The following is a 19479-nucleotide window of genomic DNA, read 5'->3' as shown; positions in this document are numbered from 1 at the left end:
ACCTTCTTTTCCGCACTCCTCTCACTCACTTGTTCTGTTCTCCCCACTCCAGCAGACCCTGCTCCCAAGATGTTTTGAGGCTTCCACTATCAACCTCCCCAAACTCCCTACCTTCCCTCCTCCTCACTTGAAAACTTCTTTTCTCTTGTTATGCAGGTACTCTCAGTGGTGGTTATGGGTGGCATTTACAATTTTAATTAGGTTGATTAATCCTAACAGATTTTTAATCAGTGGAATTAGCCACTTTGAGAGGAAGAATTCCTTGACCAGGACAGAGCAGACTAGTCTGTGTGACAACTAGCCACCAGGGGTCAGTCCCTTTTTGTTATTTTACAGTTTCTGCCCTTCCACAATTTCGGGTTCTGTGGGTTTGCTAAAAGCTCCAAATATTTTTATTGTGGTTCCCACGGCAGCCGGACTAGGTGGAATGAGGCAGGTGAGGGCGGCTCTTCTCCCACTCGTTTAAAGAGGGTGGATTGTCTGGAATGATTTTTATGCCAAGGGAGCAGTTCTAATACTGCAAAGTAATGATTATTCTATATGATGTGCTTGATTCCTACCTAAAGCAAGACCATGTTCCTGCCAGCTACATAGGTCTACCATTTATATCTTTAACTTTCAAGCGCTCAGATCGCTGAAATTACATATGCGACTGTGTGGATTTGTGATCTGACAAAAAACATACTTGTTTTTCTTGCATATAAAAGGGCACCACGAAGTGATGTGGAGATTAATTTTGAAAAGAAAAGGGAGGAAATATTTTGTACTGTTGTTATAAACACAGAGATGCCATCCTGAAAGATTCTTGATGTTTGAATGGGAAACAAAACCATTCCTTTCTTTTTTCTCATTCTGTAAATAACAGTTTCATTGTGGTTACAATTTCTCAGTGCCCTTCATTGATAATAGGAGTCACTCTTCAGCCTGTTTTTTGTTGGTGCAAAGTCTTTAAGTAAAGATTTATGCATGTTATTTCTTACTTCTAACAAAAAGTTTTCCTTGTAGAATAATTGCCTAAAATACATAAAAAATAGACTGCCCTGAATAACTCTTTCCTCCTGAGAAGATTTTTGCTGTAGTCTCACAATTCTCATTATTATTTCATCTCTACTAAAAAGACACTTGTTCTGTGGTTTCATATTCCTAAGAGTGACTGAAATTCCAAATTCATCAACTAACAGTAGCTGCACGTTAAATAAATGGTTAGATTTCCTCACACCATTCTTAAATACAGGTAGTCGTCTTGCACTCTTCACATTTGCACAAGTCTAAAGGACCCGCAAACCTGAGATATCATTGCTGCCTGGGGTAGGGCTGAGTGTGGCATTGGCGGCGGAGCCGCTGAGTGTCTGCGTGTCAGTTCCAGTAGAGGGCGTCTGCGAGTCTGCATGCGTGGGAAGGTGAGGCGTCTGTGCTGATGAAACACCTAAGGTAGGAAAGTGAGATCATTACATCAATCTTCCCCCACTGGAGATGAATAATTTATTAAGAGGTTATAAGGAGCAAATTGCGATTATAGTTTACCAAACTGTGAAGTGACCGAATCTGTTAAAATGTGTCTGTCAGTATTTAAATTTGCTTGACTGGAAAGTGACAGGCACCTGAGTCCTCTATTTACATATCCTTGGGAGGTTTCCTGAGCTGGATGCAGCTACAGAGAATTCGTGTTTCCAGGTGGCTTTACTGACTTTCAAATCACTATGAGCTTTCTGAATTCTCCATCAACTCTACAAACTGACAGATGCAACATTTCTTTGTAGGCAGAATAAGAAAGGAATATTCCAATATACTAGTATCTCTTACAAATTACAAAGAATAGAAGAAATTTAAAAATGGACAAGAGATGTGACAGACCTCTACCTAATATACACAAAGGCCAAAAGGTATATGAAAAAATGTTCAGTGTTACGAACAATTTTTTAAATGTAAATCAACATGAAATATTTCTAACTAGCATACTGGCAGAGTTTGAAAAGGTTGATACTATCTAGTGTTTGAAAACATGCGGAAACAATCTCACACGTCCATGCTTACACACACAGTCTCTCACATACTCACAAAATCACATGTTGAGAGCCTGGAGGATATACAACAATGATTAAAAAGGTATCTTTAAGGAACACAATTTAAGGGGATGGCATTTTCATTGTGTGTCTTTTAAGTACATATGAAGTATACACTCTATATACTTCACTCCTATATGTATATATGTATATGTATGTATATATAGGATTAAAGTATATACACACAATACATACATATATTTTATATATATTTAACAGTATATACAAATATATATGCATATATACCCATCTATATTGAAAATGTTTTGAAATAGTCATAAACTATTCTTATAAAAATAAAATTACATAATTAAATTTAATGTTATGCACATGGATGGTTATTGTAACCATTTTCAAAAGTGAAAAATTTCGACTAGTGTGTATAATATTCTTAGAAATATGGACTAAAGGATTTGTCCCCAATTATATCAATAAATGAAAAAATTGCATTCAGCAGTATAAATCAATCATAATCATAAATTAAATAACTCATATAGACTTTATTCCAATAGATAATTGAAATATGACCTGATGAAAAGATTATTTTCTAGAAAAGAAAGTGTGTTTTTATTTGAAAGCATAAACTTTTCTAGGTAATTTCACCATCAGTATTATTTTGCTAGAGCAAATCAGTATTTTAAAATTATTCATCCTTATTTTCAATCTATTCTACTTTAAACCTTTCTCATACTGTGCTCTATCTGTAAATTTATGGCTTAAGTGGTTTTAGATTTTTAAAATGTGGAAATGAAAGTTAGGAATGTTGCATGTTTTTACTCGTATATGTGACATGAAATACAGAACCTTCAAAAGGAAAACTCTATGTAACACTACTCAGGCAACAAAGAAAATAATAAAATAGCATGAGATGTTCTACCTAGTCATCAGCACCTTCATCCTTGCTTTCCTTTTGTAAAAATTTTGGGTAATGTGTCCAAATTTTTACAGTGTTTAGACAGGTCCTAGTCACTACTCTGCTATAGTGATAGGGAAACAAATGGAACATTAAATGCACAGTCTTGTACTTGCTATAGGAAGGCACTGACCATTTATTTAACTGCTTACTATATCCAATAAACTTCATCAGTATGATACTCAAAATACTTTGAAGTACCCTAAACAAAATTTCTGTGATGGTGTTATATATGCTTGTTTTTTTCAAATGAAGATAAATGCCATTGCTAAACAGTTCAAATAGCTTAGTATCTTTTATCAAAGTATGTCTATAAACCTGTTTGCCCCCAAAAATATCAACATAACACATTATTTCAGGAAAGCATGAACACTCTCCTGACAGTAAATTTGAGTACTTAATACACTGGTAGACCTGTTGCTAAACATTAAATGAGCATATACTTATATCAGCATTGTAAGGAGCATCAGTGTCCCTCCTTGGCAAAAACATCTCTCACATCAATCTGATTTTTTCTGGGAACATGGCTACATTGCCTTTAATTTTACCAGTAGAACTCACAACCTTAATTAAAAATGTTTTCAATAATGCAAATCCTCTTAAAAGAAACTCAAATAACAAAATTGGGTTGTCAATTCTCAGAATGGATTTAAAAATAAAACATTTTCTATCTTCAACAATTTTCGGATGAAGAGAATCTAGAATGAAACCAAGAAATTGGAAGATTCCCATTTAAGGCACCTTCCAAGGAGAGCAGGACTGATAATCTCTGAACTTGGGAAATTCTCATCTGTCCAGGTGGCAGGAAGCCAAGCGGGAGAATCATGGAGAGTGTGTATAGACCAGAGGTTACTAGAACAAATTTCCCTCCTGATTGTCCTTGGAGATCTTGCCTCCCTCCTTTTCTCTCTCCACTCCCTAGCAATATGCATTAATTACTTTGGTCGATCTATATTTCACAGATACTAATTTCCTGCAATTTCTGCACTTTAACAAAATCACATCCTCAGAAACTGTGAAAATAATTTAAAGACAAGTTGTACTGATAACTTTAGAATTTTTTAAATGACATTGCCCTGATATCTAAGTTAACAACTTTTGTGTGCCAACCTGTCATATTAAAAGCACTAGCGTTATCCAAAGAGTCCGGGGATACTTGGGTTGAAGTATTGTCTGAACTAAAAGGAGGTGTGGTCTCTGAGAAGTCATTTTCTCTTTCAGAGATGCTTGCGGGTGAGGATGCAGTGGTGTGAGTAGGTAAGGGGTCACTTGAAAGTGGAACACTGGGCATCTTTGTCGTTCTCGGTCCTGTTAAATTAATGGAAAATGGAAGAAGGACAAAATAAATATGTGAATCATATCCCAAATGTATGCTCATCCCAGTATACTAACTCCCCAGTTCATTATAGTGTGTATGTACATATATCTACACATACATACACACACACCATACATAAGTATATGTATATGGTGTGTATATGTATTCATAAATATATATACACAAATATACATGCATATATACAAATATTGATGCATACAGAGATACATATAATATGTAGACACAGATCTAAAACAAGTTACAGAACATTGACTAAAGATAAAAATGGGGAAATGAAATTGAAAGCAGCTTCTCACCTACCCAAAGCAATTGCGTTCAGAAGGATGAAGCATAATGGGTAAAGATGATTAAAAAAATTAAAAAGTTGTAGATAAAGAAAAGGATAAAGAAAGGCGAAGTTAGAAGGTTTTTAGGAGAGCTAGGGTTTCAGGAGAAAAAAATGAAAGACAAAACTTCTATTTATTCATGGATATATATACATATATATATTTGAGACAGAGCCTCATTTTGTCACCAGGCTGAGTGCGGTGGTGTGATCATGGCTCACGGCAACCTCCGACTCCCTGGTTCAAGCGATTCTCCTGCCTCAGCCTCCCGAGTAGCTGGGATTACAGGCATACACCACCACATCCAGATAATTTTTTGTATTTTTAGTAGAGACGGGTTTTCACCATGTTGGCCAGGATGGTCTCGATCTCCTGACCTCATGATCCACCCGCCTCAACCTCCCAAAGTGCTGGGATTACAGGTGTGAGCCACCACGCCCGGCCTATTCATGGATTCTTAAAAAAAATAAATTAAATGCAAACAAAGCAATGAAAATGTGTGTAAAGGACTGAAAAATGAAACTCACAACTAGGTTTACAAACAACCAAAGTCTACAGAAATGTCTTTGACTTCATGATAACAAAGAGATACAAGTTAAAATACTGAAATAATTTCCACAGTTCAAGTTTCTTTAAAAAGAGGAAAATATGTCACAAAGTAGTAGTGGAATAAGTTTATGCACAGTTGACATGAGTGTACAATGGAAAAAAAAATTCTGCAGGGCAAATTAGCACTATTGATTAAAGTCCTTTACATTTTTTTCACACTCTTTTGCTGAAAAAAAGTGGCTTTCTTTATAAAAGAAAAGAAAAATACATCAAATTTGTTAAAAAAGAAAAAACTCATGTGATCTCTGCATGCTGGGATTATAAAGATGTATTTATATATATATGTATATATATATATTTTTTTTTGCTTAACGTATATTTACTTTTTGAAAAGCAAAAAAAATTTAAAAATATTTAATTAGGCAAAAACTGAGCTATATCACACAACAAGTAATAATTAATTCAGTTCAACAAGATTGGGTAAAAGACAATGGCATAAATATGGAAAAAGGGAAAGAATGAGAGAGAAACTAGAAAAGGACTAGAGATGATAGGACAGAAAAGAGTTAAGAATGAAAATTGCAATATTACTCAATAGAGAAGAAAATGGAAATAATATTAAAAACAGCTTTATTCATTAGTATCAAAGTTAAAGTTAATTTTTACTAAATACAGAAAAAATTCATCTTAATTATATTGTACTTCAGCAATGTCAATATACATGAAATGTTGCAGAACTATTCTGTGATTACAGAAATGCAAAATGATCATAGACTTGTTATGTGTGTTATTTTCCAATGAACAACTTTAGTCTCTAGATTTTTATAACCAAATACCTCACAAATAAATCCATCAAACTTTTACTCATAATTACATGCCAGCATATCCAACTAAGTACAGTAATAGGATAGTAACTACCTCTAGTCTTCAGTGTAAAATCAGGTTTAACTTAATATTTTTTCAACTTCTCTGCATTGAATAAAAGAAAGGGAGGAGGCCGGGCGCGGTGGCTCACGCCTGTAATCCCAGCACTTTGGGAGGCCGAGGCGGGTGGATCACGAGGTTCGGAGATCCAGACCATCCTGGCTAACACGGTGAAACCCTGTCTCTACTAAAAAAATACAAAAAATCAGCGGGGCGTGGTGGCGGACGTCTGTAGTCCCAGCTACTCAGGAGTCTGAGGTGGGAGAATGGCGTGAACCCGGGAGGCGGAGTTTGCAGTGAGCCCAGATCGCACCACTGCACTCCAGCCTGGGCAACAGCGCGAGACCCCGTCAAAAAAAAAAAAAGAAAGGGAGGGAGAGAGGGTGGGAGAAAAGAAAGGAAAAGAGAAGTGGGTGGGAGTAAGGTAGTGGAAAGAAAGTAGGAAAGAAGGGAGGGAGGAAGGAAGCAGAGAGTTTAGAATTCTTTCTATTCACATTAAGTCAATGTCATCATTATAGATGATTTTTATAATGACAATTGTAATTTTGTCATTGTAAAAGATTGACAATTATTAATTTGTTATTTTTAGGTTAAACCAATTCTGGTGTCTGCGGGCTTCCAATGATCCCTTTTGCTTTGAGAGAAATGTTGCAACAAGTTCCCTTTATCGTCCACTATCATTCTTTTATTAGATGTGAATTACAAACAGACCAGAAAGAAAATCATGCAACATTCTCCTTATAATAGTATGTGATGATTAATATTGAGTGTCAACGTGATTGGATTGAAGGATGCAAAGTATTGTTTCTGCGTGTGCCTGTGAGAGTATTGCCAAAGGAGATTAACATTTGAGTCAGTGGACTGGGGGAGGCAGATCCTCCCCACCATCCCCCCAACCTCTGCCCAATGTGAGTGGGCATCATCCAATCAACTGCCAGCGAGGCTAGAAAAAGCAGTCACAAGAAGGTAGGAGAAGTGGGCTTGCTGAGTCTTCTGGTCTTCATCTTTTTCTCCTGCTGGCTGCTTCCTGCTCTTGAACATCAGACTCCAAGTTCTTCAGCTTTTGTACTCTTGGACTTACTCCAGTGATTTGCCAGGATTCTCGGGCCTTTGGTCACTGACTGAAGGCTGCACTGTCAGCTTCCCTGCTTTTCAGGTTTTGGGACTCCGATTGGCTTCCTTGCTCCTCAGCTTGCAGACAGCCTATTGTGGGACTTCACCTTGTGATTGTGAGTCAATACTCCTTAATAAACTACCCCTCATATACACATCTCTCCTATTAGTTCTGTCCCTCTAGAGAATCCTGACTAATACATAGTACCATGCTATTTTGATGAGTAGTATTCCTGAAGATACTTCTAGCCAAGCAAATTCAGTCCCAGGTGTAGGAAGAAAGGTTTTCAGAGAACCACTCTCCTTCATACCTTTGCACACATCTTAAGTTCAATTCACATTCCCTTTCACAAATAAGAATTTAAAATTAGAAAACCTGACTCAATTGCCAATTCCACATTGTTCTTGAACCTCCACTTTGCAAATTCTCCTGGTTTCCATTGATGACATTGTTGTGGCCAATATTTGGGAGAGATCACTTTCCTTTGCATTTTGGTTAACAGTTTTAACTTACCGGGTTTCATCACTTGGAGGCTTGTTATAAGTCAATTCAGAGATAACAGAAACTCCCTCAATAAGGTGATGAGTCATCTGCCATTTTAAAGAATCACTCCCCATTCTACTTTATACCCATCCCTTTTCTGCAAAAATAACCAGCTGGTATGGTTGAGATGAATCAATCTTCTGTAAAAGTTGGAGATACTAAGTTGCATTTGAGTAGGTGGCATAAACCAATCACAATCTACTATGCAGGAATGACTTTTATTTATTTATAAAACATCACTGTCATGCTAAAAAACTGTAAAATTATGTTAGACTTTTTTTAAAAATAAGGAAATATAGTTCTTATGCAGATTCAGAAATGTTTTTGTTAGTATTTTCATGGTTATTTGTTTTCTTCATTTGGACTGAATTTTTATTTAATGACAAAAATAATCATTTTAATAACCCAATTTCATGATATGTTGGATGTACGTTAGTTGGCACTGTGCATTACTATATTAAATCAAAATTGCTTTCATAAATTTACTGACCTTCTTAATGCATACTGTCAACCATATGATTATGCAGGAAATAAATAATACATTTTCAGTAACATCATTTAAGTGATGTGATTTTTTAACCATCTGCAATTTAATTTTCTCTCTTATTTTGCATGTACTATGTATGAATTTATTTGCAGCATCTCCGTTTTTTAAATTTAATTTATCTCAGGATCAAGACATTTATTAGGACTATTAATTGAATTGTTCAGTAGAATTCGAAAATTATTATTTAAAAATATCTTAATAGTCTCAAACGTTTTGTATACCATTGAAAAAAGTACCATACTCTTAAAGAAATATAGACATATACAAATCTATTATCTACATATCTGTAACATAGATAGACAACTCTTAACCTGCTTTCAGACTATACAATTTTGTGATCTAACTTAAATGCATTTATTTGTAGTCTTAAAATATTAAAAGAGAGTAGAAACCTGTTGTGTGATTTACTGTCAAGTTTAGGGAAAGTTACTATTTATACACAAAACATATATATAAATTTAATAGCATGTTTATGTAGTTATTAAACTTTAAAACATATAAGCAGAAAGTTTAAGAACAAGTGAATGTCAAGAATCATTCATGATTATAAAATGTATCCTTAAAAATAATTTCAGTGATAATAATAGAAAATTGTTATTAAATATATAAGTTTTGCAACAAGAATATAAAATTAGTAAAAATGCAAATATTAATTCTTACCAATGGGGGAAGGTGTTGAGCCTTGCCCTGCAAAGAAGAAACAAAAATCTCTAAGAAAATTTCAAATTTCATTCATATTCATGTAAACATATATTATATTTTTACATGTACCTCAAGCTTATGATAGAACATTCACCAAGTGGCAATTTTCAGTAGCTTTTACCCTAATGAAACTATATTCCCTCTCTTAATATCATGTTTACAAAGCCCAAATATGTCAAAATTATGTTATTTATTTTTTGAATACCCAGGCTAAATCAGAAACATAACAGATTAAAGGATCACTATCAGGATTAATTTCAAACCTGCAAAAGACTTTTGAAAAAATTCTGAAACATTTTTTCCCAAATGCATTCATTTATTTAGATAATGATGATTAATTGAGCACCTATTTTGTGCTAGATATTATGCTACATGCTAGGGATATAATATGACCAACATAAAAAAATTCCCTGCCCTCAATGAGCTCAATTTAGTGTGAGATATGAACAAAGACAATCAATACAGCGTGATGACAAGTGAGACAGAATGTGCTAAAGGAGCACATAACAGGATCATCTTATTTATATTTCCAGGGTTGGTGGTTGGCTGGTAGAGGAGTTGATACAGAGGGTTTCTTGGATGCATTTAAGCTACAACCTACAGGATTGCATATAGCTAGCTTGGTCCCAGAGGAATAAGAAGCTGGGATTTATCTTACAGGCTTTAGATATCCATTACAGGGATTTCTTTAACGGGAGGCCTAATGAAGAAACATTTAAATTTTAGATCAACCTTTCAGGAAATGGAAAATGGATTATTAGAGAGCAAAGATGGGGGCAGGAAAATCAGGAGACTAAAACCAAAGCAAAACAGACAGAGATGATGTCCTACATAATAAGAATTGTACCCCAAAAGAAAGGATGGGGGAAAAGGACCTATGAAACACCTAAGAATCACCAAGAGTTTGTAAATCCTTGCAAGTGAGGATAAAGGAGAAAGAGTAATACGGAAAATATCTCGACTGATAGTTTAACATGCTAGTGAGTTGTAGCTTCACTGAACTTAAGAAATAATAAACAATGAGTAGTGAGAGGTGAACTGGAATTTGCTTGAGATTCCATGTGAAAATGTTTAATAGCATTTGAACATAGAGGTTCGTAGCTCATGCTATACATGTGGGTTGATGCTATAGATCAGCATACAGATACATTTTACAGCTACGGAGGTGAAGGAGATCACCAAACTATGTAAAAGAGAAGAGTCCTATCGGGTGAACCCCAACCCTGATATTCAACGTGGGTTCTTTTCTAATTCCCTAAGTGCCGGCTGGTCCGAGAAATAAAGGGAAAGGGTACGAGAGAGATATTTTAAAGCTGGGTGTCCGGGGGAGACATCATATGTCGGCAGGTTCCGTGATGCCCCCCTGAGCCATAAAACTAGCAAGTTTTTATTAGCAATTTTCAAAAGGGGAGGGAGTGTACGAATAGGGTGTGGGTCACAGAGATCCCATGCTTCACAAGGTGATAAAATATCACAAAGCAAATGGAGGCAGGGCGAGATCACAGGACCACACGAAGGGGCAAAATTAAAATTGCTAATGAAGTTTCGGGCACGCATTGTCATTGATAACATCTTACCAGGAGACAGGGTTTGAGAGCAGACAACCCGTCTGATCAAAATGTATTAGGTGGGAATTTCCTCTTCCTAATAAGCCTGGGAACCCTAAGGGAGACTGGGACTTATTTCATCCCTTTGGCTACGACAGTAAAAGACAGCCACCCCCAAAGCGGCCATTTTAGAGGCCTACCCTCAGGGGCACATTCTCTTTCTCAGGGATGCTCCTTGATGAGAAACAGAATTCACTGATATTTCTCCTATTTGCTTTTGAAAGAAGAGAAATATGGCTCTGTTCTGCCTGGCTTACTGGCAGTCAGAATTTAAGGTTATCTCTCATGTTCCCCAAACACTGCTGTTATCCTGTTCTTTTTTCAAGGTGCCCAGGTTTCATATTGTTCAAACACACACGCTCTATAAACAATTTGTGCAGTTAATGCAATGATCATAGGGTCCTGAGGCGACATACATCCTCCTCAGCTTACAAAGATGATGGGATTAAGAGATTAAAGTAGACAGGCATAGGAAATCACAAGGGTATTGATTGGGGAAGTGGTAAGTGTCCATGAAATCTACACAATTTGTCAGAGATTGCAGTAAAGACAGGCGTAAGAAATTATAAAATTATTAGTATGGAAAACTAATAAATGCCCATGAAATCTTCACAATTTATGTTCTTCTGCCATGGCTTCAGCCAGTCGCTCCATCCGGGGTCCCTGACTTCCTACAACAGCGTCCAAGATAGAATCCTGAAGTTCAGTGAATATTGAGAGAGCCAGCATAGGTAATCAAATTTTCCAAGTAGGAGAAAAACTGTAGCAAACAGGAATAAAGAGTAGAGGGTGTTTCAAGAAGGAAGTGGTTGAAGTCAAATAATGCGGGGATTAACATGCGGGGTAAACATGGGAGATTAACACGGGTCAACTGGATTTATCATCTGGGTTTGTGGAAATGTTGAAAAGAGCAGCTTTCTTGGCATGATGTGAACTAGATTCAGTCTATAGTGAAGTGCAATGTTTTCATCCCTCATCTTAGTAAATGCCTACTTAAAAGATTCTAAAGTTCTTTTCCAAATGACAGCAAACTCAGATTGTTAAAGGGAATCAGAGATCAGATGGAAGAGTGAATTAGCTGATGCTTAAGGTGACTTCCTGCCTTTATATTTTATCTTCTGAGAACAAACTGATGTGAAAACATTTTCTTCCTTCAGAGTTGCCATCAGAGGAGCATCACTCAGTATTTTTCAATGACATTCCCTGGCTTATTCCTTGAAGTAAAATGTATTTTTATAGCATTGATGGGTGATACATAATTATTAACATATTTACTTTCTTATTTTCTCATTGTATTTCTCTATTTTTCTTAATAATTCATAACTTAAATATTGTTTTTAATTGATATTGTTTGTATTTTTGTCCCTTTTCTTATCTAGTTAACTTTTATCTTTCTGTTTCATGTAAACTATTATTATGTTTATTTTCCCATTAACAGTGTTCCCACTCTTCTTATTTGTTCTTATTTCTCTCTAAATTAAGGTCTTAGAATTGTGTTGGTTTGCAAAAGTGGTAATAAGAAAAAAAATTAGTATAGTAGTAACTAATACCTCTCATGTTTGAAATGAAAGGAAGTGTCCTTTGTTGTTTGTGAAGAACACAGCATATCGCCAAAGTTAAAATATCCAAGTTGCTTTTGAGTGTGTGAACATACTTTATACAACACATATATCTTCTTTATCTGAGAAATACATGAGCTCTTAAGTATCTAAAATTATGTTGATATGCCCCTTCTCATACAAGCACCTAATTCCTTGGAACTTGAAACAAGTTAATTTAGTTCACTTAGGTTCAAGAAACATATATTTTTGTGCTGGCATGCTGTTAGAGACTAGGTTCAAACATGATCAAACCATGATCCTTGCCCTGGAAAAGCTTATAATCCATAAGAGACATATATCCAGTTATCTGCAAAGACATTTCAGTCATGGATACACCTGATTAAGACTAATAATCAAAATTGCTCCCATCAACATCAACATGAATCACATAATAAGAGGAAGAGGAGGAGAGAAAGAGAAGCAGCTGTAGCCAAGAGTTTTGTGTATAAGAAGTGATTCATAAGTAATTGTTAGATTCTTTTAAGCATGAGTAAGTGCAAAGGAGAAACCAAACAGATCTGATGATAACAGCTTTAGAAGAAGAGTCAAGGAGCAAGCATTGTAGACCTTGAAAAGGAGATTGAACTTTTTCCTCAGAATGATGGAAGCCATTGGATCAATTAATACAGAGGAGAAATCAGAAAGTAAATTTGATGACAGAGAAAAGAGGAATCTTAATGTTACCTGCACCACTAATTCCACAGACCACTATATTCTATTGTTCTGATTTACTACCTTGTTGTCACCAAAATGTGTAGCACCAATTATATAGAGCGTCATAAAAGAAAATTATAATTCATCATCTGTTTACTACAGAAATGAGAAGAAAAATGCTGGGACACTATGTGAAGCTATTTCTTTTTGAATAAAAGAACTGTGAATACCTGAGTAAATATACTAGAACTGTTTCCAACCAGTACACTATTCATCAGACTACATACATGTTCCATGTCTCAGAGAGATTAATAAACTTCCAAGTGATCCAAAAGCAATGAGTTTTTTAAAAGAAATACATGATGTATAGTATTTTAATCTAACTTCTGAAAAGAAGGACAAGAGGTAAATTACCAAAATGGAGAAGACTGTCTCTAATGATTTACTTTTTTAAATAATAATTTAAAAATGATATTTTATTATTATTAATTGTTAATATGTATTGAGTGTTTACTGGGTGCCAGGCACTATACTAAGTCTTTTGCTTATGTTTTTTTTCTTAAGCATCACAAGAACCCTAAGAAGCTTAGAAAAGTCAAGCGTCTTGGCCAAGTTCACAAGGCCAGTTTAGTATATGCGAGCCAGACTTGAACCTGAGCCTGTCTGACTTTACAGACCATACTCTCACTTATCAGGCATCCCTCTTTTCCCATCAACTTGTCTTGACAGCCTTTCCTCTTCGTATGAAATTTTAAGCATGAAAATCTTTAGAGAAGGTGTTTATTAAAAACTCATAAGCTAAATAAAAATGCATCTTAATCATAATTTGACTGCAAGTAAATTACTAGTAGTGCTACAAATGCTAAAATAACCTTGACCCTAAAAATAGATATGCAGATTAAATAATAATATGCTGAGTGAATGCTCTATAATGGTACAAACAAATATTAGAGAAAACTCAGAGGTGTGTCGACTTAATTTATTCCAGAATATTGTTTTGACAGGAAAGTCAACCAAACCACACTAATATCAAGCACAATTATTAAAATTTACAGACTTTTTGTTTAGATGTTAAGAGGTTTCTGGAGCTAGAGGACAGAATAACAGACATATTTTTTTTTTTTTCTGAACTCATCATTGCTTCATATTCAAAATTTCCTCAAATCTTTTCATCTTTAATGCAGCAAAATTTAACATCCATGGAAAATAGCTTAATATCTAAAGATCTAACATTTTCCTTTCTTCTGTGTTCATGGTTACTTCCCATAAAGGCCTCTTGAATTGAATATGTGTTTATTTGTACACCGATTTATCACTGGCTATGATTCTAAATTCCTCCACTGAGTGATTTTTTAGGCTACACTAAAACATTGTAATCTATGTTTTATTTCATTTTTATATACTGTTTCAAATACGCACATGAACACACACACACACATGCGCGCGCACCTGCCCCACACCATTTTGTCTTTTTAAAACAAAATTCCAAGACTTCAGCATCACTGTTTAGACTTAGTGTAAGACTAAACTCACTTGTCCTCATGGTCATAAAATCCCTATAAACAGATTTTTAGTTTTGGTAACACTTTTAGTCAACATGATACATGACATAAAAGTGTTTTTGTCCTTGAAAAAAACACATAGAATCAATTTAAAATAAAAATTTTAGGCCGGGCGCGGTGGCTCAAGCCTGTAATCCCAGCACTTTGGGAGGCCGAGACGGGCGGATCACGAGGTCAGGAGATCGAGACCATCCTGGCTAACACGGTGAAACCCCGTCTCTACTAAAAAATACAAAAAACTAGCCGGGCGAGGTGGCGGGCGCCTGTAGTCCCAGCTACTTGGGAGGCTGAGGCAGGAGAATGGCGTAAACCCGGGAGGCGGAGCTTGCAGTGAGCTGAGATCCGGCCACTGCACTCCAGCCCGGGCGACAGAGCGAGACTCCGTCTCAAAAAAAAAAAAAAAAAAAAAAAAAAAAAAAAAAAAAAAAAAAAAAAAAATTTTAAGTTAAAAACTACTTCAAAATTTAAGCCAATGCCCTTAAGAATATAATGTAGACACTAGAGTGATGCAACTTGAAGCAACATATCAATTTTAACAAGCCGTGTGCACTAGATTACATAAGTCTATGTTTTCAATCTTTTTAATATTAAAAATTTTAGCAGTCTTAAAGTAGGAACACACTAAACATGACCTATATAAAATAGCTCAATTAAAACACCTACATAACATCCAAAGGACATGCCCCCCAAAAGTGATCTAATGATTTTGTGTGTGTGTGTGTGTTTGCTCTTGTATTTTTTTTTAAATTATACTGTAAGTTCTAGGGTACATGTGCACAACATGCAGGTTTGTTACATATGTATAAATGTGCCATGTTGGTGTGCTGCACACATCAACTCGTCAGCACCCATCAACTCGTCATTTACATCAGGCATAACTCCCAATGCCATCCCTCCCCTCTCGCCCCTCCCCAATAGGCCCCAGTGTGTGATGTTCCCCTTCCCATGTCCAAGTGCTCTCATTTTTCAATTCCCACCTATGAGTGAGAACATGCGGTGTTTGGTTTTCTGTTCTTGCGAAAGTTTGCTGAGAATGATGGTTTCCAGCTGCACCCATGTCCCTACAAAGGACACGAACTCATCCTTGTTTATGGCTGCATAGTATTCCATGGTGTATATGTGCCACATTTTCTTAATACAGTCTGTCACTATTCACAGTAGCAAAGACTTGGAATCAACTCATCTAATGATTTTTATATCAATGTTAGCAATACACTAACAAATACTTTGGTGGAGAATGCCTTTATATTAAATAAGGTAGGGGGTAGGTGAAGGTACTTAACTACTTAGAGAAAACTATCCAACCAAATATCTGCAATAATTTATTAATGTCTCTATCATATTTTAATTCTTCCTAAACTACATGAGCAATGACTTCAATTGTCTGTTGCACTTCATACGTGCAAACAATATCAAACATTACCAAAATCATAGATAGAAGCTACTGTGCTGAATCTTCACTGATAGAAAAAAAGACCTGATGAGATCCATTGTGGCCAGGCGCAGTGGCTCACACCTGGAATCCCAGCACTTTGGAGGGAGAGGCAGGTGGATCACTTGAGCCAAGTGATCCAGGCTGGGCAACATGTAAAACTTCACCTCTACTAAAAACACAAAAATCAGCCAGGTGTGGTGATGTGCGCCTATAGTTCCAGCTACTTGGGAGGCTAAGCCCAGCAGTGGGGGTTGAGGCTGTAGTGAGATGTGATGGTGCCACTGCACTCCAGCCTGGGTGACAGAGTGAGACCCTGACTCAAAACCAAAAAACAACAACAAAAAAGATTGGTCGTATAAGATATTCAACTATTTCATGACCTATCCATTTAGACTGGAGTATATGGTTAAATATTATTCTGCTTGTCCAGTGCAAAACAAATGAACTGATGTAGCTACCTAATTTGTTTTATGTATGTAGGCAGCCTTGTACTCTACCCTAGTTCCTGTATTACTTAAAAGTGAGAATATATTCTTAGTGGAGTCAAATAGATCTGGGAAGAGCAAATAAAATTTTTGCATAAAGTACTTAATAACTAGTGCACAATAAAATATATATTTAATATTTGGAGATTATTAAATACAAATTACACTACAATATATGTAAACATTCTTTATGAACAATACTGGGAAGGTGTGGAAAATAGGTAAAGAAAAATATGTGAAATAGCAATGGAAATTAAGAGGGCACATGTGTAGGTGTGTGACAATAAAGAGAAGGCACCACTGTTTATCAAAGTATGAGCTGCACTGAGCTTTCTCTCAAATTCTATGAACACATCAAATCAATATGAAATAAAACACAGTAAAATATCTAGTGTTCTACATATTACAGTTACTACATTCTACACTTTAACTTTTATTTTCTAGGGATGAATTTTTTTATATTTTTTTAAACTTAAAAGCCTTGTGTTTTCGCTAGTCAAAGGAGTATTTAGTAATATTTCAGTAGGTGGCACCATAGCACTAAAAATCTGTAAATTATCTAAGAGCTCTTTTTCCCATTATAATCCTGTTGTGAATCACCAATGGAATTGACTAGATACATTAAACAGATGAAAATGTAGATAACAGAACATTTGATCTTCAAAGCTGTGTTATTCTAACACATGTATTGTTACTGAATTTACCTTTCCCAATATGTTTCTTTTACAACTTAAAATGTTTAAATGATGACAAATCAAAGTTACCTTGAAGTCACACCCCTAAGTCCCCGATCAGAGATTTCAGCAAAAACTAGGAATCAATTTGAGTGAAAACGGCATTTCAAAAGACATACTTGGGCTTTAAATACCACCCGTTCTCCCTACCCCCTAAAAAAAAAATGGGATGCTATTTCCAAGGGAATTTAAACCTGTCTAGTTCTGCAAATCTGGGAAAAGTACAAGGGCAGAAGGGTAAAATAGAATAGATGAAATAAATACTTATTCTCAGCATCTGCCCTAAAATGAATGATAGCATGTTTTGAAGGTTGAGAATGCATACTTGACCTGCATAAACATAAAGGCTGTACAAAAGTGGAAAAAAGCAAATCAAGACAAAAAATAAGGGTCAGCTGAAACAGATATGTATGGCTTTCCTTTCTTAGCAATGCATGATAATAATAAAGTATACAATAAAAATAAGAGAATTACACTTTTCTTTATGCTGGAAATCTGCTATATGATCCACAGACAATAACTCTAACAAATCATATTAAATTATCAAGTATTTATGGAGTAAGCACTCTGGACAGTGACAAACCAGGTGTTATGATTTCAGAAAACCACAGGAAACAGTCTTTTCTACCCTCCATTAGCTTAATCAGTAAATATAATAATGATAGCAACAGTTTACTGAAATGTTACATAGCAGACATTATGCACACCTCTTTATATATGTGTGTGTGTGTATATATATAATATATATATGTATTTTTTTTCCTTTAAACATCCCAGCAAGTCAATGAGTTAGCATTATTTATCCTTTTTTATAGGGAATGAAACTGGGACCTAAAAGAGTTAAGTAAATGTAAGTAAATTGCTCACAGGCACACATGAGGCAAGTGTTAGATTTGAAGTAGTGTCTATTTAATAATTTTCTTATTCTTTATGTAGACTTTATGTTAAAATATTGCATATATTAATATTATGTTTGGAATCTCGTGAGTAAAGCACTTTCTGCTTATCATCAGAAAATAATTCCAAAGATTTCTACTCAGACAGAAGCAAAGGATTTTAGTGATTATTGACACACAGTTCATTCGATAGGAAACTAAGACTCAGTGAGTTTAGTGCCTTTCTGATTTCATTCAGCCTAGTTAAGGCACGTGAATTTATGAGCTCCACCAATGTCCAGAGAATTTCAACATCCCTTTGTTGAGGCCTTTTATTAAATACAAATGGACATCCACGAAACACTAGACCAAAGCCTCTAATAAGAAATAAAGATGGAGCTCAAATAAACAAAAGATGGACTTGGGAGAATGAGGCAATGCAAGGAGCAAAAGAAAGGATAACCAACTACAATTCGTATTTTCGGAAATGATAAAACATTGCATCCCTGAACAAAGAGCAAGAGGTTATAAAAAGCAACACTTCAAGATCAAGAGAAGAAGTCAACAGATACTAGCAAAAACCTTTTTTTTTTTTTAAAGAAAGAGCACTACAATAAAAGATAACATTTAAAAATCACAAAATATCAAGAGAGGGGTGGGAGCAAAAGACTGTTCTTATTTACTCTAGACCTTACAGTACTATTTAAACTTTCAAATTATAGACATACATTTTAAATAATAATGCAAATGATAAATAAAAATATCATTATGTAAAGCAGAACTGAGGATAAAGAAGGCAAGTTTTGGGGGTCATGAGAGGAATAAAATCAAATAATGAAAAAATTTTAAAGATAGCAATCATATCTGGTTGTCTCCCAGTGAATTATGATATCCAATATTTAAAATAATATTTTTTGCTTGTGAATACATATGAGTTTGTAAACACACACCTCTAAAACTAGGAATACATTTGTAGGTATTTTATACCTGGCCTAAAACATCATGTTATATATTTCAGGCATGTTGATTAACAAAACAATTAATGACAAAATTTTATAAAGGTTGCTAGATAACCATCTAAGAACAATCGGTTACACTGCTTTTTTTCTGTTTTAAAATATTTATCTACAAGTCAGGGGGAAAATGATTATCACTTCCTGTGTAATGATGGTCAGATTGAAGTCTTTGATTTAGATATGTGTGCCTTTAAATATCCCATAGTCAAATCTGTTTCAGAAGTAATTCATGCTACATAACCTTTGGAGATATTTATAAAGTGTGTTAATATATTAAAAGCATAGAGAAACTTATGTCACTTTGTTTAGCTCAAGATCTCCTAAAAGTATTTGCCACAAACTCATTTTTTCCCATGGACATACTATAGGACACTTGTACAATGTAACTGCAACGTTTCTGAGAACATAGTTTACAAAATTCTGTCTTGTTATCAGTTATGTATATTTGTGTATGTGTAACCAGTATTATTATCCTGAGTAAGGTAAAATA

At 35.2% G+C, this 19479-nt stretch overlaps 1 protein-coding gene across 6 annotated transcripts in view; it reads right to left on the bottom strand.

The window, feature by feature from the left end:
- PTPRC (protein tyrosine phosphatase receptor type C) overlaps nt 1-19479 on the bottom strand; it is a 136314-nt gene that overhangs the window by 64231 nt on the left and 52604 nt on the right. For 3 of the 6 annotated variants that reach the window (XM_030929668.1, XM_010358238.2, XM_030929670.1), the window contains exons 3-5: nt 8979-9005; nt 4087-4284; nt 1286-1426 (exon numbers count right to left, since the gene is read on the bottom strand). In XM_030929668.1, the coding sequence (XP_030785528.1) occupies nt 1286-1426; nt 4087-4284; nt 8979-9005 (366 nt within the window). The remainder of the gene's footprint in view (nt 1-1285; nt 1427-4086; nt 4285-8978; nt 9006-19479) is intronic. The other 3 variants (XM_030929671.1, XM_030929672.1, XM_030929673.1) reach the window with 2 other exon arrangements.

This window comes from Rhinopithecus roxellana, chromosome 1 (assembly GCF_007565055.1).
Source record: "Rhinopithecus roxellana isolate Shanxi Qingling chromosome 1, ASM756505v1, whole genome shotgun sequence".
Taxonomy (NCBI): Eukaryota; Metazoa; Chordata; class Mammalia; order Primates; family Cercopithecidae; genus Rhinopithecus; species Rhinopithecus roxellana.
The sequence above is the reverse complement of the archived record's forward strand: the minus strand, read 5'-3'. Positions and strand labels throughout refer to the sequence as shown.